This window comes from Hemiscyllium ocellatum, chromosome 28 (genome assembly GCF_020745735.1).
Source record: "Hemiscyllium ocellatum isolate sHemOce1 chromosome 28, sHemOce1.pat.X.cur, whole genome shotgun sequence".
Taxonomy (NCBI): domain Eukaryota; kingdom Metazoa; phylum Chordata; class Chondrichthyes; order Orectolobiformes; family Hemiscylliidae; genus Hemiscyllium; species Hemiscyllium ocellatum.
In genome coordinates, this window is record NC_083428.1 from 18976846 (window position 1) to 18999192 (window position 22347).

Below are 22347 nucleotides of genomic sequence, written 5' to 3' on the forward strand. Positions count from 1 at the left end.
GACAACCAGCAACATGAATTTGACTGGGAAAACACCACTATCATAGGACAAGCCAGACAGAGAACAGCCAGAGAATTCCTAGAAGCATGGCATTCATCCACAAACTCCATTAACAGACACATTGACCTGGACACCATATACAAACCACTACAGCTGAAACTGACACCCGGAAACGGCAAGAACATCCATCAACAGACACATCGACCTGGACCCCACATACAAATCACTGCAGCTGAAACTGACACCCGGAAGCGGCAAGAACAAACCAATATAAATACCGGAAGAAACATCAAAGCAGCGCTTCACACGAGGCTCCAACAGCACTGATGATGTTCCCTAGCGAGGGAACGAAACGTTTGCAGCAAAAACTTCCAGCTCGGCGAGCAGAACCACAACAAACCTTTGATCCTTTTCTACCAGTCATTAAGATCTGATCTGGCTTATCTATTCGTGTTTTGAGTTCCAAATTCCAATCTAGTTCTGAGAACCCTTAATATCCCTGCATAACAAGAATCTATCTACCTATGTCCTAAAAATATTTAATGACCCACCTCTAATACATTCTAGGGCAGAGTTCCAAAGTGTCTCAACCTTCTCAGAGGAAAAAAATTCTCCTTGTCTCTGTTCTGTAAGAGAGATCCTAATTTTAAATAGTGTCCACTAGTTCTGATTTAATCCATGAGGAAACATCTTTTCCATATCCACCTTGACAAGACCACTTAGGATCCTGTGCACTTTAATCAAGTCACCTTCCCTTTTCCACAGTTTGAAACATCGACGGAAGTGCTTATGCTCGAAACATCAACTCTCCTGCACCTTGGATGCTGCCTGACCAGCTGTGCTTTTCCAGCACTACACTTTGACTCCAATTGCAACTTAGCCAGCCTGTCCAATCTATCTTGTTACACAACCCACTCATTCTCCTATCACCCAAATTATCCTTCTCTGAACTACCTCAAATGCATTTATTCATTCTTAAATAAGGAGACCAAAAAAAATCACACCGTATTCAAGATGTGGTCTCACTAATGCGTTGTACAACTGAAACATAGCATCTTCCCTTTAGCATTCAATAAAGGAATAGCATCCCATTAGCTGCCTTGATTACATGCTGTATTATGCATGCTAACATTTTGTGTCTCATGCACTACCACAGAGAGTTTCCCTCTACTTTGGAATTCTGCAGTGATATTTTTATTCTACCTGCCAAAGTGAACCATTTTACATTTTCTCACATTACATACCATCTCCCAGATATTGCTCACTCACTAAATCTATCCATATCTCTCTGCAATCTCCTTGTCATTTTCACAACATGGTTTATTACCTATCTTGGTGTCATCTGCAAATTTATTTACCATGCTTTTACTCCCCTCATTTAAGACATTGATGTGATACAAGATCACTCGGAAAAGTGTTTGCAATGGAAAGAATTGCAGTAATTTCTTTAAAGGCATGTAATTCATTGAATACCCCATCCTTTTATAATTCCACTGAGGGAATACTCTAATCGCAGAGGTATGTTATAACTTGTAGCTAGTGACACAATATGTTTTGAAATCAAACTTTGATAGACTACATTCTCTTGTTCCTGTGCTTCCAACACCTATTGATGCATAGGAAGTAAATAATAAAATGCTGGATAACCAATGGAGCTTTAAGAAAAGTGTTGAATAATTAAAAAGTACTGTTGAAATGTACTTGTTAATCCAAATTACGTTAATTGGATTCAATATTATCATATTATAGGTTTAGTGTCTCCAATGACCTGAAATATGATGCTGAACGGGATCTTAGAGACATTGATGCTTCAAATATTCCAGTGCATGCTCTCAACAAGGTATGAAGAGCGACCTAGCATAAGGTTATTTATCTATGATCAGTATAATATATCAAATCATAGCCCCAAGTCTGCTTTGAATTAAAAGCGCTTGATATTAAATAAGTTATGGAACATTAGAAATATGTCTTTTTATTTTGACTACAAAGTAGCTTTTTAAATTTGTTGTTCTGCCCTTAGTTCATCTATGAAACACGCAATCTGCCTAATTTTAATTGAACCCACCTGTTCCCCTCTTTATACACTGTCTGATTTCAATCTCCTTTGACATCAACAAGAAGTAAAATAAGGTGGAGAATAAAAGGCAACCTGAATCAATCCGGCCAATTTTCCATTAGGAGAGTTAGATTAAAATTTCCCTCTTTATATGGATGGCTCAGTGGTCAGCACTGCTGCCTCACAGCGCCAGGGTCCCAGGTTCAACTTCAGCTTTGGGCGACTGTCTGTGTGGAGTTTGCACATTCTCTCCGTGTCTGTGAGTTTCCTCCGGGTGCTCCGGTTTCCTCCCACAGTCGAAAGAGGGTCAGTGTGGGCTTGTTGGGCTGAAGGGAATCTAATCTAATCTCATGCTGGCCTAAGGGACAGAAAAATGCCTTGCAACGCTTGACCAGTTCAACAACTGGTATTAAAGATCAGCGAGCATGACTGGGTTTCTAATTTACTTTCTCTCTCCCTTTGCACTTATTTAAGCTGAAGGTACTCAATATTGTATAATGTGTTATATTGTGACATCTATGTTCATAAGTGTGATTTTAAATTGGTGACAAGATTGTCAGCTATGATGGTTTTGAAGCTTTGATGCTTCTATATCAGAAGGTCCCAGGTTCAAATCCCATCTCTCAGATTTAGCAGAGATATATAGTACTCACAATGCTGTACTAGTGGTGATGTTATCTTTTGGAAAGCTACTACGCTGAGGCACTGTCTGCTTGCTGTTAGATGCATATAAAAGATCCCACATCCCTGTTTTGCAAAAAAACGGGAAATGATATTTGTATTGTCCTGTCCTATATTTAATCCTTGATCGCAATTACTAAAAATAAATTATCTGACTTTCATAATGTTGCTCTTTATGGAAATCCACTGCATAAAAATTGGTTGCCTCATTTCTGGCATTACAACAACAGACTTCAAAATATTTAATTTACAGTAAAGCCCCTTTAGAGCATTCTGAAGATGTGGAAGGAACTATGTAAGTTGCAAATATTTTTTTATTTTTTGTTATGTAATTTTATCAATTTTTTGCAGATAAAGTATGGTGATACAGCTACTTCTGAAGGTGTATTGTTTGCAACGTACTCTGCATTGATTGGTGAAAGTCAGGCTGGTGGTCAACACAGAACGAGGCTAAAACAGATTCTGGATTGGTGTGGGGAGCACTTTGATGGCGTTGTATCCTTTAATTATCAGACTTATAAATGATTAAGTTTCATTAAAGAAACACTCTATTGATATTTTAATTTTTTTCAATGACTTGCGAAATATTAATAAAGTTCACTGTTTTAAACTTTCAAAAATGATGACAAATTGCAATAAGTTGCATGCACCATTAATAAGTGTTGCAATTAGTTGTCTTCTGGAATGCTACAGCTTGTGTATAATTCAAGAATATTAGATCATGTAACATCAACAGTCCTTTCATGTTTCAAAGATGCGTGAACATTAAGATAGACATGTTACAATGGTTAATTTGTGCTCTGATATATGATAGATTCAAGCGAGGCGAATCAGGTGACTGGAGACAAATCTGATTAATTCTGATTATTTACTACATTGTTGCGAGATTGTTTCTTGGAGAAACTTTTAGATGAAAGGGTGTAAACTCATAGTTTCATCAGCTATAATTCCATCGATGCATAGGCTTGTAATGTTCAAAAAAAAGGTCATTCATATCATTGTCTTCGGACCTATGTAACATTAATCACAACACTTCAGATTGTTTCACTGATAGTGTTTTGAAGCTTTTCTAAGATATATGAAAAGTTGCTACAAGAATGCAAATCCTCTTTTCCTTATATTTTCTGACTGCAAAATAAAATTTTCACATCGTTTGGATTTTCCTTGACTGTTTTTGCTCCGTAGATTGTATTTGATGAATGTCACAAAGCAAAAAATGTCTGTGTGAATGGCAGTACCAAATCCACCAAAACAGGCCTGGCTGTCTTAGAGCTGCAAAACAGATTGCCATTTGCACGAGTTGTTTATGCAAGTGCCACAGGTATGATCTAATTTTAATTTTAAACCTTAATTTTGTGTATTCTCGGCACTGATAGAATTGTATTAGTATGAGTGTATTGCATGAGTATATCAAGAATCTTCAGTATTATCTTCAACAAGACAATACTGTTTCATTCTTAAATAGTTATCTGTGCAATGGCATTTTCTCAGTTTTAGAAAGATCTAACAATAATCCCATGCTTACAATTGTTTGGGTACTAATAATATATTAGCATCATACAGCATATTAAAGCAACAAAACTTTATAATATATTGGAAGCGGAGGAGAGAGTAATTTGTTTGCGTAACACCAGTTATATGTTCTTGTTGAACCACAGGCCGCGACTAGTGCAGCTTTCTTCATTAATGTTGAGAATCCTCGATGCCTGCTTTTAGGGAGTTAATGTCGTGTAAGATTGCTACAGTGATGCATTTCTCCCAGGAGGAATGTTAACTTTTTGAATGTTAATTCATACCCAAGATAAATGAAAAATGGAACGTTGTTAAGCTAATTTATCCAAGAAAATTATGACATTTCCATTATCCATGAACTTGTTTTTGCTACTTGCTTCCTGTAATATGTGGTCACTACAAGGCTGGCCAGCGACCTTTAAATCAACCATTGTTGTTGGGTTTGGTAGATAATTTTGCAGCCAGGCTTCCTTCCTGCCACTAACCCCCACACCATTTATCCAAGCTGAAGACTGGGTACAGATACACCCAGGCTTGCCTGTCCCATTGCCTAGGTTATTTTGTTTTTTTTGTTACTATCCATAATAATTAAATTGGCAGATTTTTTTTGCAGAAATTGACAACAGAATTGCTAAGACTTGTGATTTTACTTCATGCAAAGTGTTAATGAAATCCTTTTCATAGGAGTGCTTTAAACACATTTCTCCCCAGTCAAGTAAAATAAAGAGAATTGTCCTAACCAAGAGAACAACAAAAAAAACTTTGGTTTTGGCTAGATAAAAATATGGCATCTGTTTTTAGCATGCTATAGGCTAATTCACTTATCAAGGCACCACATTGTAAATGGTAAATACTCTGAAGTCTCCGAGAACCATTGGCCTGCTCTCATTAGAGAGCTAACTGGTGATGAGTTTAACCTGACAGTCATGGTACCTCAAAGGGCAATTTTGAGCAGATAGGACCTTCGTGTTGACCTCAAGCAGTATAGGAATTGAATCCACACTGTTGGCATCAGCCGTCCAACCAACTGAACAGCTGGAGAAACAAGAACAGAAAATGCTGTAAAGGCTCAACAGGGCTGGCAGCATCTGTGGAGAGAAATTGAACTTATTGTTTCAGGTTCAGTGACCGTTCCTCAGAACTCAGAGCAGCTGTAGAACCAGCTTTTCCACTACAGCACAAGCTAGCATCTATCCAGCATTTTGGAAAATTGCAGAGAGATATCTTGTCCATAAAAGGCCAGACAAATTCAATCTAGCTAATTACTACCTCTTTGGCCCACTGTCATTAATTAGCTGCCGCAAAAAGTACTATCAGGCAGCACCTAATGAGTAATAACCTGCTCAGTAATGCTCAGTTTGGATTTTGTCAGAGTCACTGGGCTCTCAACTTCATTACAAAACGTGTTTAGGCAAAAGAGGTAGGTTGCAGAGACAACGTGAGAGTGCTTACCCTTGACATCAGTGCAGCATTTGATTGAGTGGGACATCCAAGTAGTCTCAGCAAAATTGAAGCCAGTGGGCAATTGTCCATGTGATTTTGTAGTTAATATGTTAACATATTTATGAATATTTTCCTACTTCAGCTTATCATATTACCTCATGATAAAATTGCATTAACTTTTGCACAAAATTACAGCATAACATACCTCCGAGAATTTGGTATGTTTTCCTCTATCGGTTAGAGTACTGAGTACAGGAGTTGGGAGGTCATGTTGCGGCTGTACAGGACATTGGTTAGGCCACTGTTGGAATATTGCATGCAATTCTGGTCTCCTATTGGAAAGAGGTTGTGAAGCTTGAAAGGGTTCAGAAAAGATTTACAAGGATGTTGCCAGGGTTGGAGGATTTGAGCTATATTTATACAGCCCCACCCTGTTCTCCCTGGAGCGTTGGAGGCTGAGGGATGACCTTATAGACGTTTACACATTTGAGGGGCATGGATAGGATAAATAGACAAGGTGTTTTCCCTGGGGTGGGGGAGTCCAGAACTAGAGGGCACAGATTTAGGGTGCGAGGGAAATATATAAAAGAGAACTAAGGTGCAACTGTTTCACACAGAGGATGGTATGTGTATGAAATGAACTGCCAGAGGAAGTGGTGGAAACTAGTACAATTGCAACATTTAAAGGCATCTGGATGGTAAATGAACAGGAAGGGTTTGGAGGGATATGGGCCAGGTGCTGGCAGATGGGACTAGATTGAGTCGGCATGGACGAGTTGGACCAAAGGGTCTGTTTCCGTGCTGTACATCTCTATGACTCTATAAGATATAGGAGCACAATTAGGTCATTGAGTCTGCTGTTCGATCCTGGCTGATATGTTTCTCGACCCCATTCTCCTGCCTTCTCTCCGTAATCATTGCGTAACTGATCAAGAACATACCTATCCTTGACTTGGCGTCTACAGACCTCTGGCAATGGGTTCCATAGATAATCACCCTCTTGTTCATTTGTAGTATTTCATACACCATTATCAGAATTTAACTTTCTGAAAATGTTAATTGTCCGCCACTTTTTAAGTCTATGTCTTGAAACATTGGTTATTGGGCTCACGTTTTTAAAAAAAGTACTGAAGGAACCCAGCATTTGTAGAGAGAGAAACAGAGTTAACATTTTGAGTCCAGTCCAAAGAAAAGTCATACTGTTCACCTTCCTTGTTTTCTGTTTCTGACATGATGTTTGATAGTGTTTGTCAAAACACACTTGCACAGCTATCTTTCATTCCTCTGTCTTTGGCTGCTCCTTACTTCACACAAATTCCGACTGAATTCTATCTGCCATGTTTCAAATCCAAGGTAGATTACAGATACCTCCGAGGTATCAACACCCTGCAGACAGCTGCTACTGTCAGAAGCTGAGATCCACCTTCAGTACCATGTACAGCTGCATGTACGCACTCGGTTTCTCTCACCAGTTCTGAAGTACAGTCATACTAGACTTGAAACTCTGTTTCCCCCCATAGATGCTGCCAGACTTCGAGTTTCTTCAGCAGCTTCTGTTTTTATTTCAGATTTCCAGAATCTGTGGTGTTTTGCTGTTGCTGAATTATCATAGAGAAAAATGGCAGCATTTCACTTAACGTGTCTGGAATGTTTACTACCACTTGTAAAATGTTTCTACTTTCTATCCCTTAAAATATTTTTACGTTTTAATTCTATAAAGGTGCCTCGGAACCAAAAAACATGGCTTACATGTGCCGCTTGGGTATTTGGGGAGAGGGCACGCCCTTCCGCCAGTTTGAGGATTTTCTTCATGCTATTGAGAAACGGTGAGTTTAGATTTAAACGTTAAAGAAAAGTACCAATGTTTGGAAAGTACTTTTGGTAATGATTGCTTCATCTTCTACATGAGCAGCTGGTTCATTTTAAGCAACTCCATGGTTGAAATTTAGAATGCAGTGCATGACAAAATGGTCAATACAATTTCAACATTAACTTTCAAATTCAATAAATGCTTGAAGGAAGAAAAAGTGCAGGAATATGGGGAAGAGAGGGGAAATAAGACAAATTGGATTGCCTTTGAAGGAGCTGTCACAATGCAGTGGGCTGAATGATCTTCTGTGCTGTACTAGTTCACTGGTTTAGTTGATTGTTATGGATGAGATTAAGTATTTTCCCTTTAAGGGTTGATTTTCTCACTGTATGCCAGCCACTTATGTAAAAGATAAATTTTACATGGCATTTCATTCAGCAATCTTTGAACAAAAAGGAGTATAAAATTAGAATACTGTTGGCTAAAAAGATCACTTCTGGTGACAGTGAAAACTTAAGATAGACCATCAGCAACCTATTTAATATTCATCTTATTTCATTTTTGGGAAAGAAAGGGCTACCATGAAGAACAAGAGAGATGATGTTGTGGGAGCACCATGAGCTCCAATTCACACACTATCAAAATATAGACATATATTGCAATTTCATCATCATCATTGTGTCAACATCCAGGAATTCCCTGCTTATAATCCTAGTAACAAGAATTACATAACAACAGACATTTTAAAAAAGCACTTTAAAAGTAATGAACAGTCCCAGGGCACTTTGCAGCATTGTTACCAAACAAAATTTGACTGCAAGACACATGAGGATATATTAGGATTAAATGCCCAAAAGATTGGCCAACAAGTTTAGTCTTAAGGAGCATCAAAAAGAAGGCAGAAGGTTTGAATATCACCTATGTACTGAGCACAACCCAAATAGACTTACCTTTTGTGATTTTACATTGTGTTTTGGCCATGCTACTTGATACATAGTATTGCCATTTGGCATTGGTTAGCTCAGTTAATGGAGGAGAAAGTGAGGACTGCAGATGGTGGAGATCAGAGCTGAAAATGTGTTGCTGGAAAAGCGCAGCAGGTCAGGCAGCATCCAAAGAACAGGAGAATCGACGTTTCGGGCATGAGCCCTTCTTCAGGAAAGAAGAAGAAAGAAGCCCTTTCCTGAAGAAGGACTCATGCCCGAAACGCCAAATTTCTTGCTCTTTGGATGCTGCCTGACCTTCTGCGCTTTTCCAGCAACACATTTTTAGCTCAGTTAATGGCATGGTTTGCAATGCAAAGCGAAACCAACAGTGCAGGTTCAATGTCTGTACTGGCTGAGATTATCATGAAGTCTTACCTTCTCAACCTCACCTTTTGCCTAAGGCATGTTGGCCCCCAGGTTAAACCACCACCAGTCATCTTTCAATAAAAAAAACAGCCTATAGTCCTTTGGGACTGTGGTGACTTAATGTGTATTTTAGCATTTAGAATTTTTAAGACTCCATCTGTACATCCTGATCTGAAATCAAGGATTGTCCTTCTAAGGCAAAGTTCCTCACCATTCAGCGTCATTTATTCCAGATTTCATGGTTGAATGAAGTTGAGAATTTGAAAAATAAATTGATGAAATATGGTGAAGTATCATGTATATGGATTAGTTAGGCTGAAGAGCCTGTTTCTTGTACATTGTATGTAAACTGAAATAAAGTCCTGGAAAATGCTAAGTGTGTTAGAGTGCATTGGTAACTGATGTTGTATTTCTGTATGATGACCTTTCATCAGAACAGCATGTCAGTGAAAATGTTTTTTTTCTCTGAATCGAAGTTCTGTTTGATGTGGGAGACAACATGCTGATTGCTGTAGGAGTAATGTTCAATGCACTGCACAGGCTGATAAGATGCAGATTGACATCCTACATGGTGCACGTTGTATTACACATTTAGCCGTGACATTCACTGGGGAGAGTCCACCACTGATCTTTTGGGTGTTCTGGTTCCTGTTATTGGGGAGTCAAAAGGAAAGTGTTTCCTAAAAATAAAAACTGATTGCGAAGATGTTGCATGTATACCGTGTTTGTTTATTAATACATTGGTATTAACAGATTTAATTGTGTAATGAAGTACATCATATGGTACATTATCGTATACTGTGAATCATGCAAAAATAAACAATTTCCATTAGAAGTGATCAACTGAAATTGAAATCTTTGTTCAAGCAATCTGTAGTCAATTCCATGAATTGTTTTTAATTTGAATTTTCAGCTATTTAACTGTGAGTACTGTTCATGCTTGATGAAATCATTGCACATTTGATTGCAAGCTACTTGAATGTGTAGTGTGTACAGATTCTCCCATTGTTGAGGACTTGAGGCAGTTCATTCTGTAAGGAATTATGGTTATATTATCTGGTCCTGTTTGTTGTGATAGTTGTCCTCACCTGTTTTGTGAGAGGTCATTGCTGGTGTGCTTTCTCTTTGTGAACATTGTTTGGGCTGCTGACAAAGCAACAGAAGCTTGTGTGTACGAAAAGTACATAAGGGACCAGATCAGAGATTAATGAAAGAAAATATTGAAAATAATGACTTAATCGTATTAATCGTGATGATCAGATGGCAAAAAGCAAAGAATTTTCTTTTCAAAATGTGAGTGATAATTAATGTTCTACAAGAGGCACTTGCTTTAGACTTAGTTTCTAAATACTGTAGATAAATAATCTGGATTTATGGATTGAGAACAGCCATCAAATGACAACATTGCAAATTGTAGCATATGCTGTACACCCTGTATTAATAAAGGCTACAGGCTGATGCAAAGATCATTAGGATTGCTGACTGCAAGTTGTTGAAGAATATCCATATTGCAAGTTGGAAAAGGAATTAATTGTTAAATTGTTAGCTTTTGAATGGAGAAGGGAGGTAGAGTGTCCATGGTAAATACTGTACAGTGAGGGAGACATCCCATTATAGGCAGAATATAAAAGTGCCAGGAATAGTTCAGTGTGCAAGACCTGACCAGGAATTGCGTTGTAGTTACAATAGATGTGATAAATAATTTCAATGAGCTACATCACGCTACAGCACCCAAAAACTAGAAACAGCAGAATAAAAATATCTATACAACATTTTCAAGAAAAATGGGTATCCAATAAACGCAATCCATCGATTCCTCAGAAACAATCCCAAACAAGCAGACACAATGCAACCAAAAACTATAATCGCGTTATCTTATATCAAAGGCATATCAGAGATGACTTCCAGACTACTCAGACCCCTTGGCATCATGGTAGCCCACAAACCTACCAACGCACTTAAACAGTGACTAATGAATCTAAATTATCCATTAGATACTACCAGCAAAACAAATGTTATTTACAAGATTCAATGCAGTGTTTTTTTACAGTTCTTGCATTGGACAAACAATCCGGAAACTTGCTACCAGGATACGTGAACACCAACTAGCTACCAAAAGACATGACCCACTTTCACTAGTTTCCATACATACAGCCAAAGAAGGACACCACTTTGACTGAGACAACAAATACATCCTAGAACAGGTGAAACAAAGACACGCACGAGAATTCTTAGAGGCATGACATTCTAACCTGAACTCCGTCAATAAACACATCGATTTAGATCCCATCTACCTTTCCTTGAAAAAAACTGAAATGACATCACCCTCCTTAAGAAACCAAGACCTATAAATAGAGAGGCGAGACATACCACCAGCGCTTCACTGGAGACCCTCACTGATGGTGTTATCCAGTCATGGTGACAAAACATCTGAAAACAAACCTTCCAGCTCAGTGAGTTAACTTATATACTTATGTGGCACTTGTTACAGAGCAGTACAAAATACAAAACTAATTTGTCCATATATTATTCTAAGTAGCAGAGAATTCTTTGTAGTAGAGTCAATTTGATTTTGCTGATCTCAGATCATTTTGATAAGTGGACTTAATCAACAAGTTACATCATTTTATAATTTTTAATATACTTTAACAATGTATGGGAGAAAAAAGACAACATTTTTCAACTTTGGAGACATAATTACTGTGTTATGTCAATTAATGATTAATATAATCTTACAGAATTGAATTAGACCAGGTTATTGCCAGTTAACATAAACCTTGCAAGGAAAGAAGTGTGTTGGTCAGGAATTCTTCCTGCCATTTTCTGGTATTTTCCATTCCGTAACCTGCAATTTTCAAATGGAGGTGTCCGTAGCAGTGCAAAGATATTAGAATGGCATGTTGCAGCTCAAAAAGAACTACTATAAAATGCCCAATTGGAGAGCAAACAATTTAGAAACATTTTTAATATTGCCGACAATCTTAATATCTTTCCAGTAGTAGTCAATTCCTTTTTTTTAAAAAGAGGTAGAACAAGAACAGTTCTGTACGTGATCCTGATAAATTCTATGTGGTATTTTACTGCAATTGCCAATGTTTCACATCATCAATATTGTTTACAATTCCACGGAATTGCAATAAGGGGAAAAAAAAAGCATTTTCCAGTGCTTTTCTTGACTACCGGATGTCTTAGAAGTACTTTCCATCCAGTGAAGTACTTGTTGATATGTAGTTAATCTTGTAATGTGGGTACAAGGTAAAATAATTTGATCTTCAATACAAAATGACAAATTTGAATCAGCACATTGCAATTTGTTTTTCGTTTAGCGGTGTGGGTGCTATGGAAATCGTTGCCATGGATATGAAAGTTAGTGGCATGTATATTGCACGGCAACTGAGCTTTGCTGGAGTGACATTCAGAATAGAAGAAATACCTCTGGATCAAAGTTTCCAACTTGTATATAACAAAGCAGCTGTACTGGTAAGAGTACCACTTATTTCACCAATATTTCGCTGTTTTGGCTGGTACAAGTTAAACACCTTGGAAAACATGTTATGTCAGCTGTGAACGTAAAGTATGCCATAATACTTTTCTGAAATACTATGCTTACCAATTATTGAGCAATTATCAGGTTAATTTTCACCTGGATGAGCAAAAAACTACTGGAACAGAACTTGCAGGAACATAATTTGAAGTGAATTGAGTTCTATAACGAGTAATCCATTTCATGAGGTTTTACTGCCCAAGTAGTGAAGGTGCAAGTTATCATTATGGTGATGTGACAAGAACATATGACAATAGTTAGATTTTCCAAACTTGGCCATTGTGTCGTCTTTTTTATTCAGTTTTCTCTTTCTCCATTTTTGGGTAGATCAACACATTCAGCTGCTGTAGCTGTATTTGCTAATTAAAACTACAATTGAAGCCCAACACATTGGTTCTAAACTGATTTAGTTGATATTTCAGTGCTCACTTCAGATAGGGTTTTGATTTTTTTTAAAAGATCGGGATGGTTTGGCACTGAAGCTATTGCAGTTAATGATTGATTATTGCTGCATTCAGTTCATTGTTTAAATTCAACCTTTATGCTCACTATTGCTTCTCTTTCTCCTCAAAATTAAGGTAAAGTTGAAAGCAGCAGATAATAGGTGGTCCACAACGAAAAGGAGCTTGTTTCTTATTCATAATGATCCAGATTTACCACAAAGAGAAATTTTAGTTGTCCTTCCATCCACTTCTAACCCTGTTCTGTGTATGGGCTCAAGTTCCCTGATGACTTAGGAGTCGTTGTGCTAATCATTTACAGCTTTTGGGTGCATGTCTAAATGAGTGCCCAATTACCGCAGCTTTTTTTTGTGATGTAGGTTGGTATGTGTTATTGACAAAAGATCTAAAACAGCATTTTTACGTTTTGAAATTTGCATATTGTGATTGATGGCACAAAGTAAGCTGATAAGGTAAAGTTAACACCCTGTACCCATCTGGCATGCAGCAACACCAAATGCCAGAAGTAGACAAATGTCCCACACATTCAATCTAGCCAGAGCACAAATGGCAGAAATTTGTAATTTGATATCTCCATACACCTGGGGTCTTAGGACGGGGTTATTATACATTCAATTTCACTTTTACTGAAAAGTCACAACCAATTTGCCTCAACTATGTGTCCAGGTTACAGCTGCTTTTGAATATTTATAGTGATAAAACTCAAGCCTTGTATTCTATATTGCCTAAATTAATTCAATTTCTTTAAATTTTAAATCCTGAATTTCACAAGTCTAATCCAAGTCAAAACATGGTCCAGTGTTCTGATTGTCATGCTCACATGAAATAAGTTATAAAAGAGCAGTAAAGATGTGTATAATTTTAACCTAAAAAGGGGAAATAGTAAATAGATCTTTTCTTTTGTGGCTGTGCAAAACATTCTAATTACGACAGGTTTATCTCATCATGATCATCCTTAGAGCAGACTGAAGCTAAAGTTAACTTTGAAGCAAATGAAGAAATATTTAGGGCTATGAGACAGTTTACAACTCCTTCAGATTACATTGAAAACAATGCAAGATTTAAATTTGTTAGTAATAGTTAGATTAATTAAAATCTTTCTCAAGTTCACTGTTCTTATGATCAAACAGAAATCATTTTTGACATAAAGAGCAAGTGTTCAATTTATTTGTTAAATGTGATGCAAAAAAAAACTGTTTCTGTTTTACAATGTTTCTGAACTGTTAATTTCTTTTGAAACTTTTGCAATTGTTTTTGTTTAGTTTACTTTGATATGCCTGAAAACGTGTTTCATTTTCAGTGGGCTGAAGCAATGAATGTTTTCCAACAATCAGCAGACCTAATTGGTTTGGAATCCAGAAAATCTCTTTGGGGGCAGTTTTGGTCAGCACATCAACGCTTCTTCAAGTATCTGTGTATTGCTGCCAAAGTCAAGCGTTTAGTAGAAATAGGCAAGCAAGAATTACAGAAGGGCAAGGTAAGGAGCCACTTTCCATTTACAAACTGTATAGAAGACAGCTTTTTAAAAAGATTTCTGGTATATAACTATATCACCAGGTAATATAGGTCACAGGACCTGATATAGGGCTTCAGATATTTTGAAAGTATTTGACATTTTTGGTCCCCAAATGGAATCTATTTAAATTAACTATTAGTTCTATCTTGGTGACTAACATTGATTTCCATAAACTTGTTTTCCATTCTGCAGTTTTTTGTTTCGCAAAGTACCAGCTTTGGATAGGTATAAAATAGTTAACGTTTATAAACATGCATTTAATATCATTAAGTCAATTCTGTTCAAATCAAGTCAACATTTGTAAAATAACCATTGGCACATAAATGCATGCTATATATACATAAAATCTCACTGATAACAGTAGGTTTATGGCATTGTAATAGTGCAATGTTAAAAGAATGTAAGTAGGTATGAGGCCCATGTCACTTTCAATAGATGTATTTTATAAATTTCTTCTTTTTTACCCACAACTTTTCCAAAATCTTAATTGTATTGAATGTTATTAGTGATTCATTGGAAACATAATACTGAAAGGATATAAAGCATGACTTCTGGTTATATCACAAAACGATATTGATACTACTTGTCTTTTTATGAGAGAGAGATGAGAACATGAGTACGTTGCTCAGTCCCTCATGCCTGGACTTCCCTTTAATTAGATGATGTCTTTGTCTCAGTTCATTTTACTTGCCTTTAATCCATATTTCTAGTCTCATTTTTATTTTTTTTTAAATTCTCAATCATGAGCATTCACTGAACCAGCACTCATTTCTTCAGCAATTGAACTCTGGAATTCTACAACGCTTTTCATTATTCTCCCTTCATTTAGTCTTTGACTTCCCGCAACTTCCAAAATCATTGTAATTAGGTGCTTAAAGAATAATAAATACTAACAAATGTATGAAGTTGCAGTATTCAGTCCAGTTACCTCAAGTACAGCCTATAGAAATGTGGAACAGAAAGAAGTGACATTAACAAGTTTTGAGAAGTGACATTAAAAGTAAAGATGGACCAACTTCACATTTATGTAATGGAGCTTCACCATTTGTTCATTCCAGTGCATTGTTATTGGACTGCAATCCACAGGTGAGGCTCGGACACGAGAAGTACTTGATGAGAATGATGGCCGCCTTAACCAATTTGTATCTGCTGCAGAGTAAGTAAAAATGTCATGTCATTTCAGTGACTGTTGGAAAGTTAAATAAAATTGCTCAGGTTTATATAATTGTTGCAGTTTTATTTGCAGTTTCTAGAAGTTAAAACTGTAAAAGATTATTAAGCTTTTATTTAAAACACATTTTCCTTCAAAATCATTATATGTAAATGTATCTGTACCTGCTTATTAAAGGATTGGTCCACCTAAAAAGAAGCTGGCAGAAAGTTCTTTTTGTCAGGCATCTGACCAGCAGTCCTGGCCAGAACCCCATGATGGAGTCCATTGCCATTGTACTTCAGGCATACCAGAACAACTATACTTTACTTTAGGTTCTAATTACAACCACAGAGCAGGCACTGGACTATTTGGAATTGTTGCCCCTCCCCAGCTCAAAGCATTGTTTGCTTTTAAGAGGTGGGTGGAACCTTTGAGGCCCACTAGACCATTAAGAAAACTTTGAACACAAAGCTATCGTGTAGTGCAAGTCACTTCTTGAATAGTATTTGGATGTTCCAGTTATCCCCTGAATTCATAACAAGCTTTTAATTAGAATTGACTGCATGTCTACTGTTCTTCAAAATTATTCGGCATTTTTTTGCTAATCAAAAGTAAGTGCCATTTTTATTTCACTTTAATGAGTACTGATACCTCAGAATGTGATTTATGTATTGTAATTTTTTTCATTAAAAATATGCAGAAAGGAGTTTGTCAACTCCATTTTTTTTCCCAGGAACAACATCTTTTAGCGTGTTGTTTCATGTTGATATCTTTGTAGAAAATTTGGACAAGTGGCCAGTCTTTTTCTGATATGTTCTTTCGTTTGTAAAATCTGTAAAATGATAAAACTAAACGTAGCCAAGATGAGTCTCCTGTGTAGCATTAGTTATGCACGTTGACATTTAAATTCTCCTGATATTTCCACTATTATTTACATCACTGTGCACTTTTAAATTTTGTATGAATATAAATAGATATGACCTCTGCTAATACTTCATAATTGGGGCACTGAGAATTTAATGTTGCAGTTAATTACAAAAATATAAGGTTATATACTCATACTTTAGTTGGATTATCCTGAAATCATTGTTGGATAGGATTCTAAACCTGACAGACTGGGAGGGTCTAGATTTGAAACTAGTCTATATTGAACTGGCTGATAATATGGTCTTCAGCAATGAGTTCCTATAAATTGATTTCAAAGGACTGAACTGGAGAAATAAAAATTTAGCCTGGATTTGTAGCTTTAACCTCAAGTCAATGATTCCTTACCTTCAATGATGTGAGGTAACAGCAGCATCAGCATTAACATTGATGTCCACCAGAGTCAGATAGCCTTGCGTTTTCACTTTCCAGGCTCTCACTCAAGAAATTACCACATAGCTGAGTATCTGTTGGTGCCCAAAGAACTGTAACAAATCATGAATCAAATCATTTCAAAATAGCAAAACAAATTGGAAGCAATATTGTTTAAAGTCTTGCGAGTTGATTTCCCCCTGCTCAAAGATAACATTGACTAAAGTTCCAGTGTGGTGCTGTACACATCTTTACTCTGGTGGAAAATTACAGAAACCAGAAAGGTATTGCAGGATTGAAGATTCCCCATAAATGTTCCAAACCTGTTTTTCTGCTATCACCTGGGTAACTGTCATGACAGTTATAAAGCCAAAAGTACAGCAGAGAAAAATACTTCTTGTCGTAGTAGCAATGTGATAGCTGATGTTTATATTTAACCTACCCTTGCATTTGTATTAACAAAGAATCTGTAAGTATGTAAGTATAAAATACATGTTGCAAATTATGCTTGCAGCATACATTGATACATTGACATCTCTTGACATTCCTTTCTTCATGGGCCCTGTATAAATAGCATATTGTACAGTAAGTGGGTGTATTTGCATTTGAACTTGAGATACTCAAGTTTGAGAGGAAGTTGCAGAATGTTGGCTGCCTAGCCAATATGGTTTTCAGCTGCAGGTAAGTATATTATTGTATAACTCCCAAGAATTAATGCTTTACATTGAAGGAAGCATGCTAGATATTGAGCTTTTGAACCAACTCTGACCCATTTACCATTTCGGGTCACATGGATAATTGGTACTTGATTCCTCTCAAATTAATTTCAGCATGTTGTGTTGGCTAGATTGATGACTACACAACTCCAGCATTAACATTCTTTCTTTTGACAGAATAAGTACCAGGACATTGCGTAACTTGTACCTGCTTCACTCAGGAACTTACAATGAATGAAAGAGGAAATATTTAGATTTTACCATGGCTGATGGGTTTACACTTTTCAAATTTTTTTTTCTGTATTGGATAAACATGTCATCGTACATGCTTCTGTAGTAAAATTTAACAAATCAGCTTTAAAGGGCACACGCATTTCAAATGTTTAAAAGTCTTGTTGCTAAATTAAATTTTGTCTTTAACTTTACAGAGGTGTCTTTAAGTCACTCATTCAGAAGCACTTTCCTTCAATAAAGAGAAAGAAAGAAAAAGGAACAGGGATGAAAAGAAAACGTAAGAGAATATGACAATTCAAGGTTTTTTTAACCCATGGTTAAGCAATCTTGTGATGTTGCTTTGGTTCTTTCTTGTTATCTGTTCAAGGACAACTTTCGATTCCATGAAACTTGGACAGAAAATTTGGCACCTTAGTTATTCAGGCTAAAGGTGGCAAAATATTTGATTTGGAGAGTTGCTTGGGTGAATTTAGATGGAACCAAATCTTTCTCAGGATTCCACTGGGTTTTCTATGACCTTTTCCTATACTCCAGTAGAGAAATGCCGTGGGCGGCACGGTGGCACTTTGTGGGCGGCACGGTGGCACAGTGGTTAGCACTGCTGCCTCACAGCGCCTGTAGACCCGGGTTCAATTCCCGACTCAGGCGACTGACTGTGTGGAGTTTGCACGTTCTCCCCGTGTCTGCGTGGGTTTCCTCCGGGTGCTCCGGTTTCCTCCCACAGTCACAAAGATGTTCGGGTCAGGTGAATTGGCCAAGCTAAATTGCCCATAGTGTTAGGTAAGGGGTAAATGTAGGGGTATGGGTGGGTTGCGCTTCGGCGGGTCGGTGTGGACTTGTTGGGCCGAAGGGCCTGTTTCCACACTAAGTCTAATCTAATCTAAAATAAAATGGCCAAATCTTCCACTTCCTAAGTCAAGGAGGCCTATTATTGGAACTCTTATCCTTCTACTACTTTGCTACTTCGAAAGATTTCAGCAGTATTTTTGCTAATAGAAAGAGTCTTCTGAAGCCCAAAATATTTATTAGAACAAGGTAAACAGTTACTTTGAATGAAGAATGGTGAAGAGGTATTCTTTGCTTTGTTGAGCACTAAGTGATTGTGAATGGCTCTGCCTTGCAGGGAGGATCAAGCTGAGATAGGCACAGCTAAAATACCTAGATAATGCCAAATAAACACGGTCTCTAAGGTTTGGGAGAAAGGCTAGTCAGCTGGAGATAGGGGGACCAGAGATTCCACTGCCTCATTTACATTGGCAGAAAAGTTGCCCAAAGAATTTTAGGGTTTTCATTGCTAAAGTGGTAACACTATGTAGCAACATCACAATTTTAAATGGTTAGGATAAAAAAAAATTAGGTCATCTTAGGACATTGTTTAATAGAGATGTTTCAAAACTCAAATGATTTTGATGATGTAAGGAAGGAATTTTCAGGAATTCTGGAATAGCATTGTGTTCAGAAAAAACTGGCAGCAACAAGTTCAGTAGTAACTTTCAAAAAGGAATTGGATAAATACATAACAGAAAAATAATTACAATGTTATGAGTAAAGAGCAGGATAGTGAAAGTAAGAAACCACAGGGTGACAGTAGCTATGTAATTGTTAGACATGAAATGGGCAGGCCTGACTGGAGATTAAATTACTCTTGCCATTTAAGCAGTATGAAAGGCTGATGTGCAAGTTGATTAACTTTAGGGTGTAGGTTTGCTCGCTGAGCTGTAGGTTTGATATCCAGACATTTCATTACGTGGCTAGGTAACATCATCAGTGGCGACCTCCAAGTGAAGAGAAGCTGTTGTCTCCTGCTTTCTATTTATATCTTTCTCCTGGATGGGGTTCCTGCAGTTTGTGGTGATGTCATTTCCCGTTCGTTTTCTGAGGGGTTGACAGATGGCATCTAGATTCATGTGCTTGTTTATGGCATTGTGGTTGGAGTGCCAGGCCTCTAGGAATTCTCTGGCATGTCTTTGCTTAGCCTGTCCCAGGATAGATGTGTTGTCCCAGTCGAAATCGTGTTTTTTTTTCATCCGTGTGTAGGGCTATGAGGGAGAGGGGGTCTTTTTGTGACACGACCCCCTCTCCCTCATAGCCCCACACACGGATGAAAAAAACACACCATTTAGACTGGGACAACACATCTATCCAGGGACAGGCTAAGCAAAGACATGCCAGAGAATTCCTAGAGGCTTGGCACTCCAACCACAACGCCATAAACAAGCACATGAATCTAGATGCCATCTATCAACCCCTCAGAAAACGAACAGGAAATGACATCACCACAAACCCCAGGAACCCCATCCAGGACAAACATATAAATAGAAAGCAGAAGACAACATCTTCGCTTCACTTGGAGGTCGCCACTGATGATGTTACCTAACCAGGTAATGAAACGTCTGGATATCAAACCTACAGCTCAGCGAACAAACCTACTACCTAAACCTGAACCTGAGCTACAAACCTTGATTAACTTTGCTCTTTGCGTTATCTACGATCTTAGAGACTTGAGGGTACACTAACAAAATGTACACCTAAGTTTGTAAAATAAGAAATTGGCATTTAACATTTGAAAGAGAAAGTATTCACACACACACACAATCAATATTCTGTTCGATCTTGCCAGCAGTTTTAGAAATGTGAACACAAGTATCTACATACTGTGATCAAGCCAGTACACAACATTAATGGACATCAATGTACAGGAACATTAATTAATAGACTTAAAAAAGCTCATTTCAATTTGTTAAAAACCAATGGGATCTAAGTATGTATATATGAAATGACTCCTCTTACTAATTTTTTCTTTTGAAGTTTCAAAAATGTACTGATGTGTACTTTGTCATTCATATTTCTGTGTTGGGATGTGGGTGTTGCTGCAGACAGAAAAGCTGCTTTGTTGATCTTGCAGCTGTATAAAATAGTGGTGATCTGTTGTAGCAATAATAGACATTACAAAAAAGATTTTGCAGAATGTTCACTGGATTCAACATTAACTCTGCTTGCTCCACAGATGCAGTCAGACCTGCTGAGTTTCTCCAGAATTTCTGTTTGTGTCTTTATGCGTAGCTCACCCACTGAAGTAATACAAAGTGCTCAGCTGAAAGATATTTAATAGAAGTCTGAATATTATGTTCACAGCACACAGATGACACCATTATTTTCATTCTGGAAATTCAACACTGCAAAATGTGTATCTAATGAAGCTACAGCAAGTATTTTCATGTTTGCTGTATTAATAATCCTTTGAACACCTGCTGTAGTTGAGTAGCTGTTTGCCAAATAGAAATGGGCAATTCAACCAAGACATCATTTTTCAGTTCTGTAAGTCGAGCACAAAAGCTATTTGCATTCAGGTAGCTGCAAAACTGTACAGTTTTCATTAGGTCATAGCTAGAAAAGGAGGATGTGAAATAAAATCTTCTAGGAGAAAGTGAGAACTGCAGATGCTGGAGATCAGAGCTGAAAATGTGTTGCTGGAAAAGCGCAGCAGGTCAGGCAGCATCCAAGGAGCAGGAGATTTGACGTTTCAGGCAAGGGCTAGATTACCTACAGTGTGGAAACAGGCCCTTCAGCCCTACAAGTCCACACCGACCCGCTGAAGCGCAACCCACCCATATCCCTACTTTTACCCCTTACCTAACACTACGGGCAATTTAGCGTGGCCAATTCAGCTGACCCGCACATCTTTGTGACTGTGGGAGGAAACCGGAGCACCTGGAGGAAACCCACGCAGACACGGGGAGAACGTGCAAACTCCACACAGTCAGTCGCCCGAAACGTCGAATCTCCTGCTCCTTGGATGCTGCCTGACCTGCCGCGCTTTTCCAGCAACACATTTTCAGTTCAGATGTGAAATAAAACCCTATTTTCTACAGAGGACAGCTTATTTTGTTCATTGTTCACTACTATTTTTGCACATTACTATCGGCTTTCTCAGATTCCTACTTTAAGCTATAATGGTGAAAGTAGAATTTCTTTCGTTAAAATGTTATAAATGTATCATGCTTCAAGTTCTTTTCAGAGTAGAAAAGATTGTATACATGTGAAGGAAACTTGGTCAATGAAAGTTTGAAAGAGGTTACTTTCAGTGTGATAGATTCATCTTGCTCTTTTTAGGTGGTATTGTATTGTTTAAAGTAACTTTATGCCATTATTATTTCCTCTACTGCAGGAAAATCACACGTTCGCAACGTAAAACACTTGAAAACTGTGTCAGAATATGTATGTTTGTTGAAAAGCAGTGATGACAGCAGCTGTGATTCGGACGTTGATACTGACAGTGACCCGAACTCGTCACCTTCATCTGCCATGGAGATATCTGAAGAGAATGATCTCATTGCTTTGGATACTCCAAATGATTTTCGATCTACAGAGAAAGGTATCAGTTAATATATTGGCACAAGTTGTTGGAGCTCATTAATGCACCATTGATTTATGATTTTGTTTTGCTTGTGCCAATAAAATCAAACGTTCAAGGGTGATGCTCTCACTGGACGAAGGAGGGGAGAGTCACGCCTGGCCATTACTTGTAGTTTGAACATTTCATTGTAATTGATCAGCGCTGCAAGTACATCAT

The 22347-nt window shown here is 37.6% G+C and overlaps 1 protein-coding gene across 3 annotated transcripts in view; it reads left to right on the forward strand.

Moving 5' to 3' along the window:
• Positions 1–22347, forward strand: part of LOC132828814 (protein strawberry notch homolog 2-like) — a 151390-nt gene that overhangs the window by 97999 nt on the left and 31044 nt on the right. For all 3 annotated transcript variants that reach the window (XM_060845955.1, XM_060845958.1, XM_060845957.1), the window contains exons 10-18: positions 1750–1840; positions 3089–3232; positions 3923–4058; positions 7413–7518; positions 12181–12334; positions 14160–14336; positions 15434–15531; positions 17969–18051; positions 21943–22149. In XM_060845955.1, the coding sequence (XP_060701938.1) occupies positions 1750–1840; positions 3089–3232; positions 3923–4058; positions 7413–7518; positions 12181–12334; positions 14160–14336; positions 15434–15531; positions 17969–18051; positions 21943–22149 (1196 nt within the window). The remainder of the gene's footprint in view (positions 1–1749; positions 1841–3088; positions 3233–3922; positions 4059–7412; positions 7519–12180; positions 12335–14159; positions 14337–15433; positions 15532–17968; positions 18052–21942; positions 22150–22347) is intronic.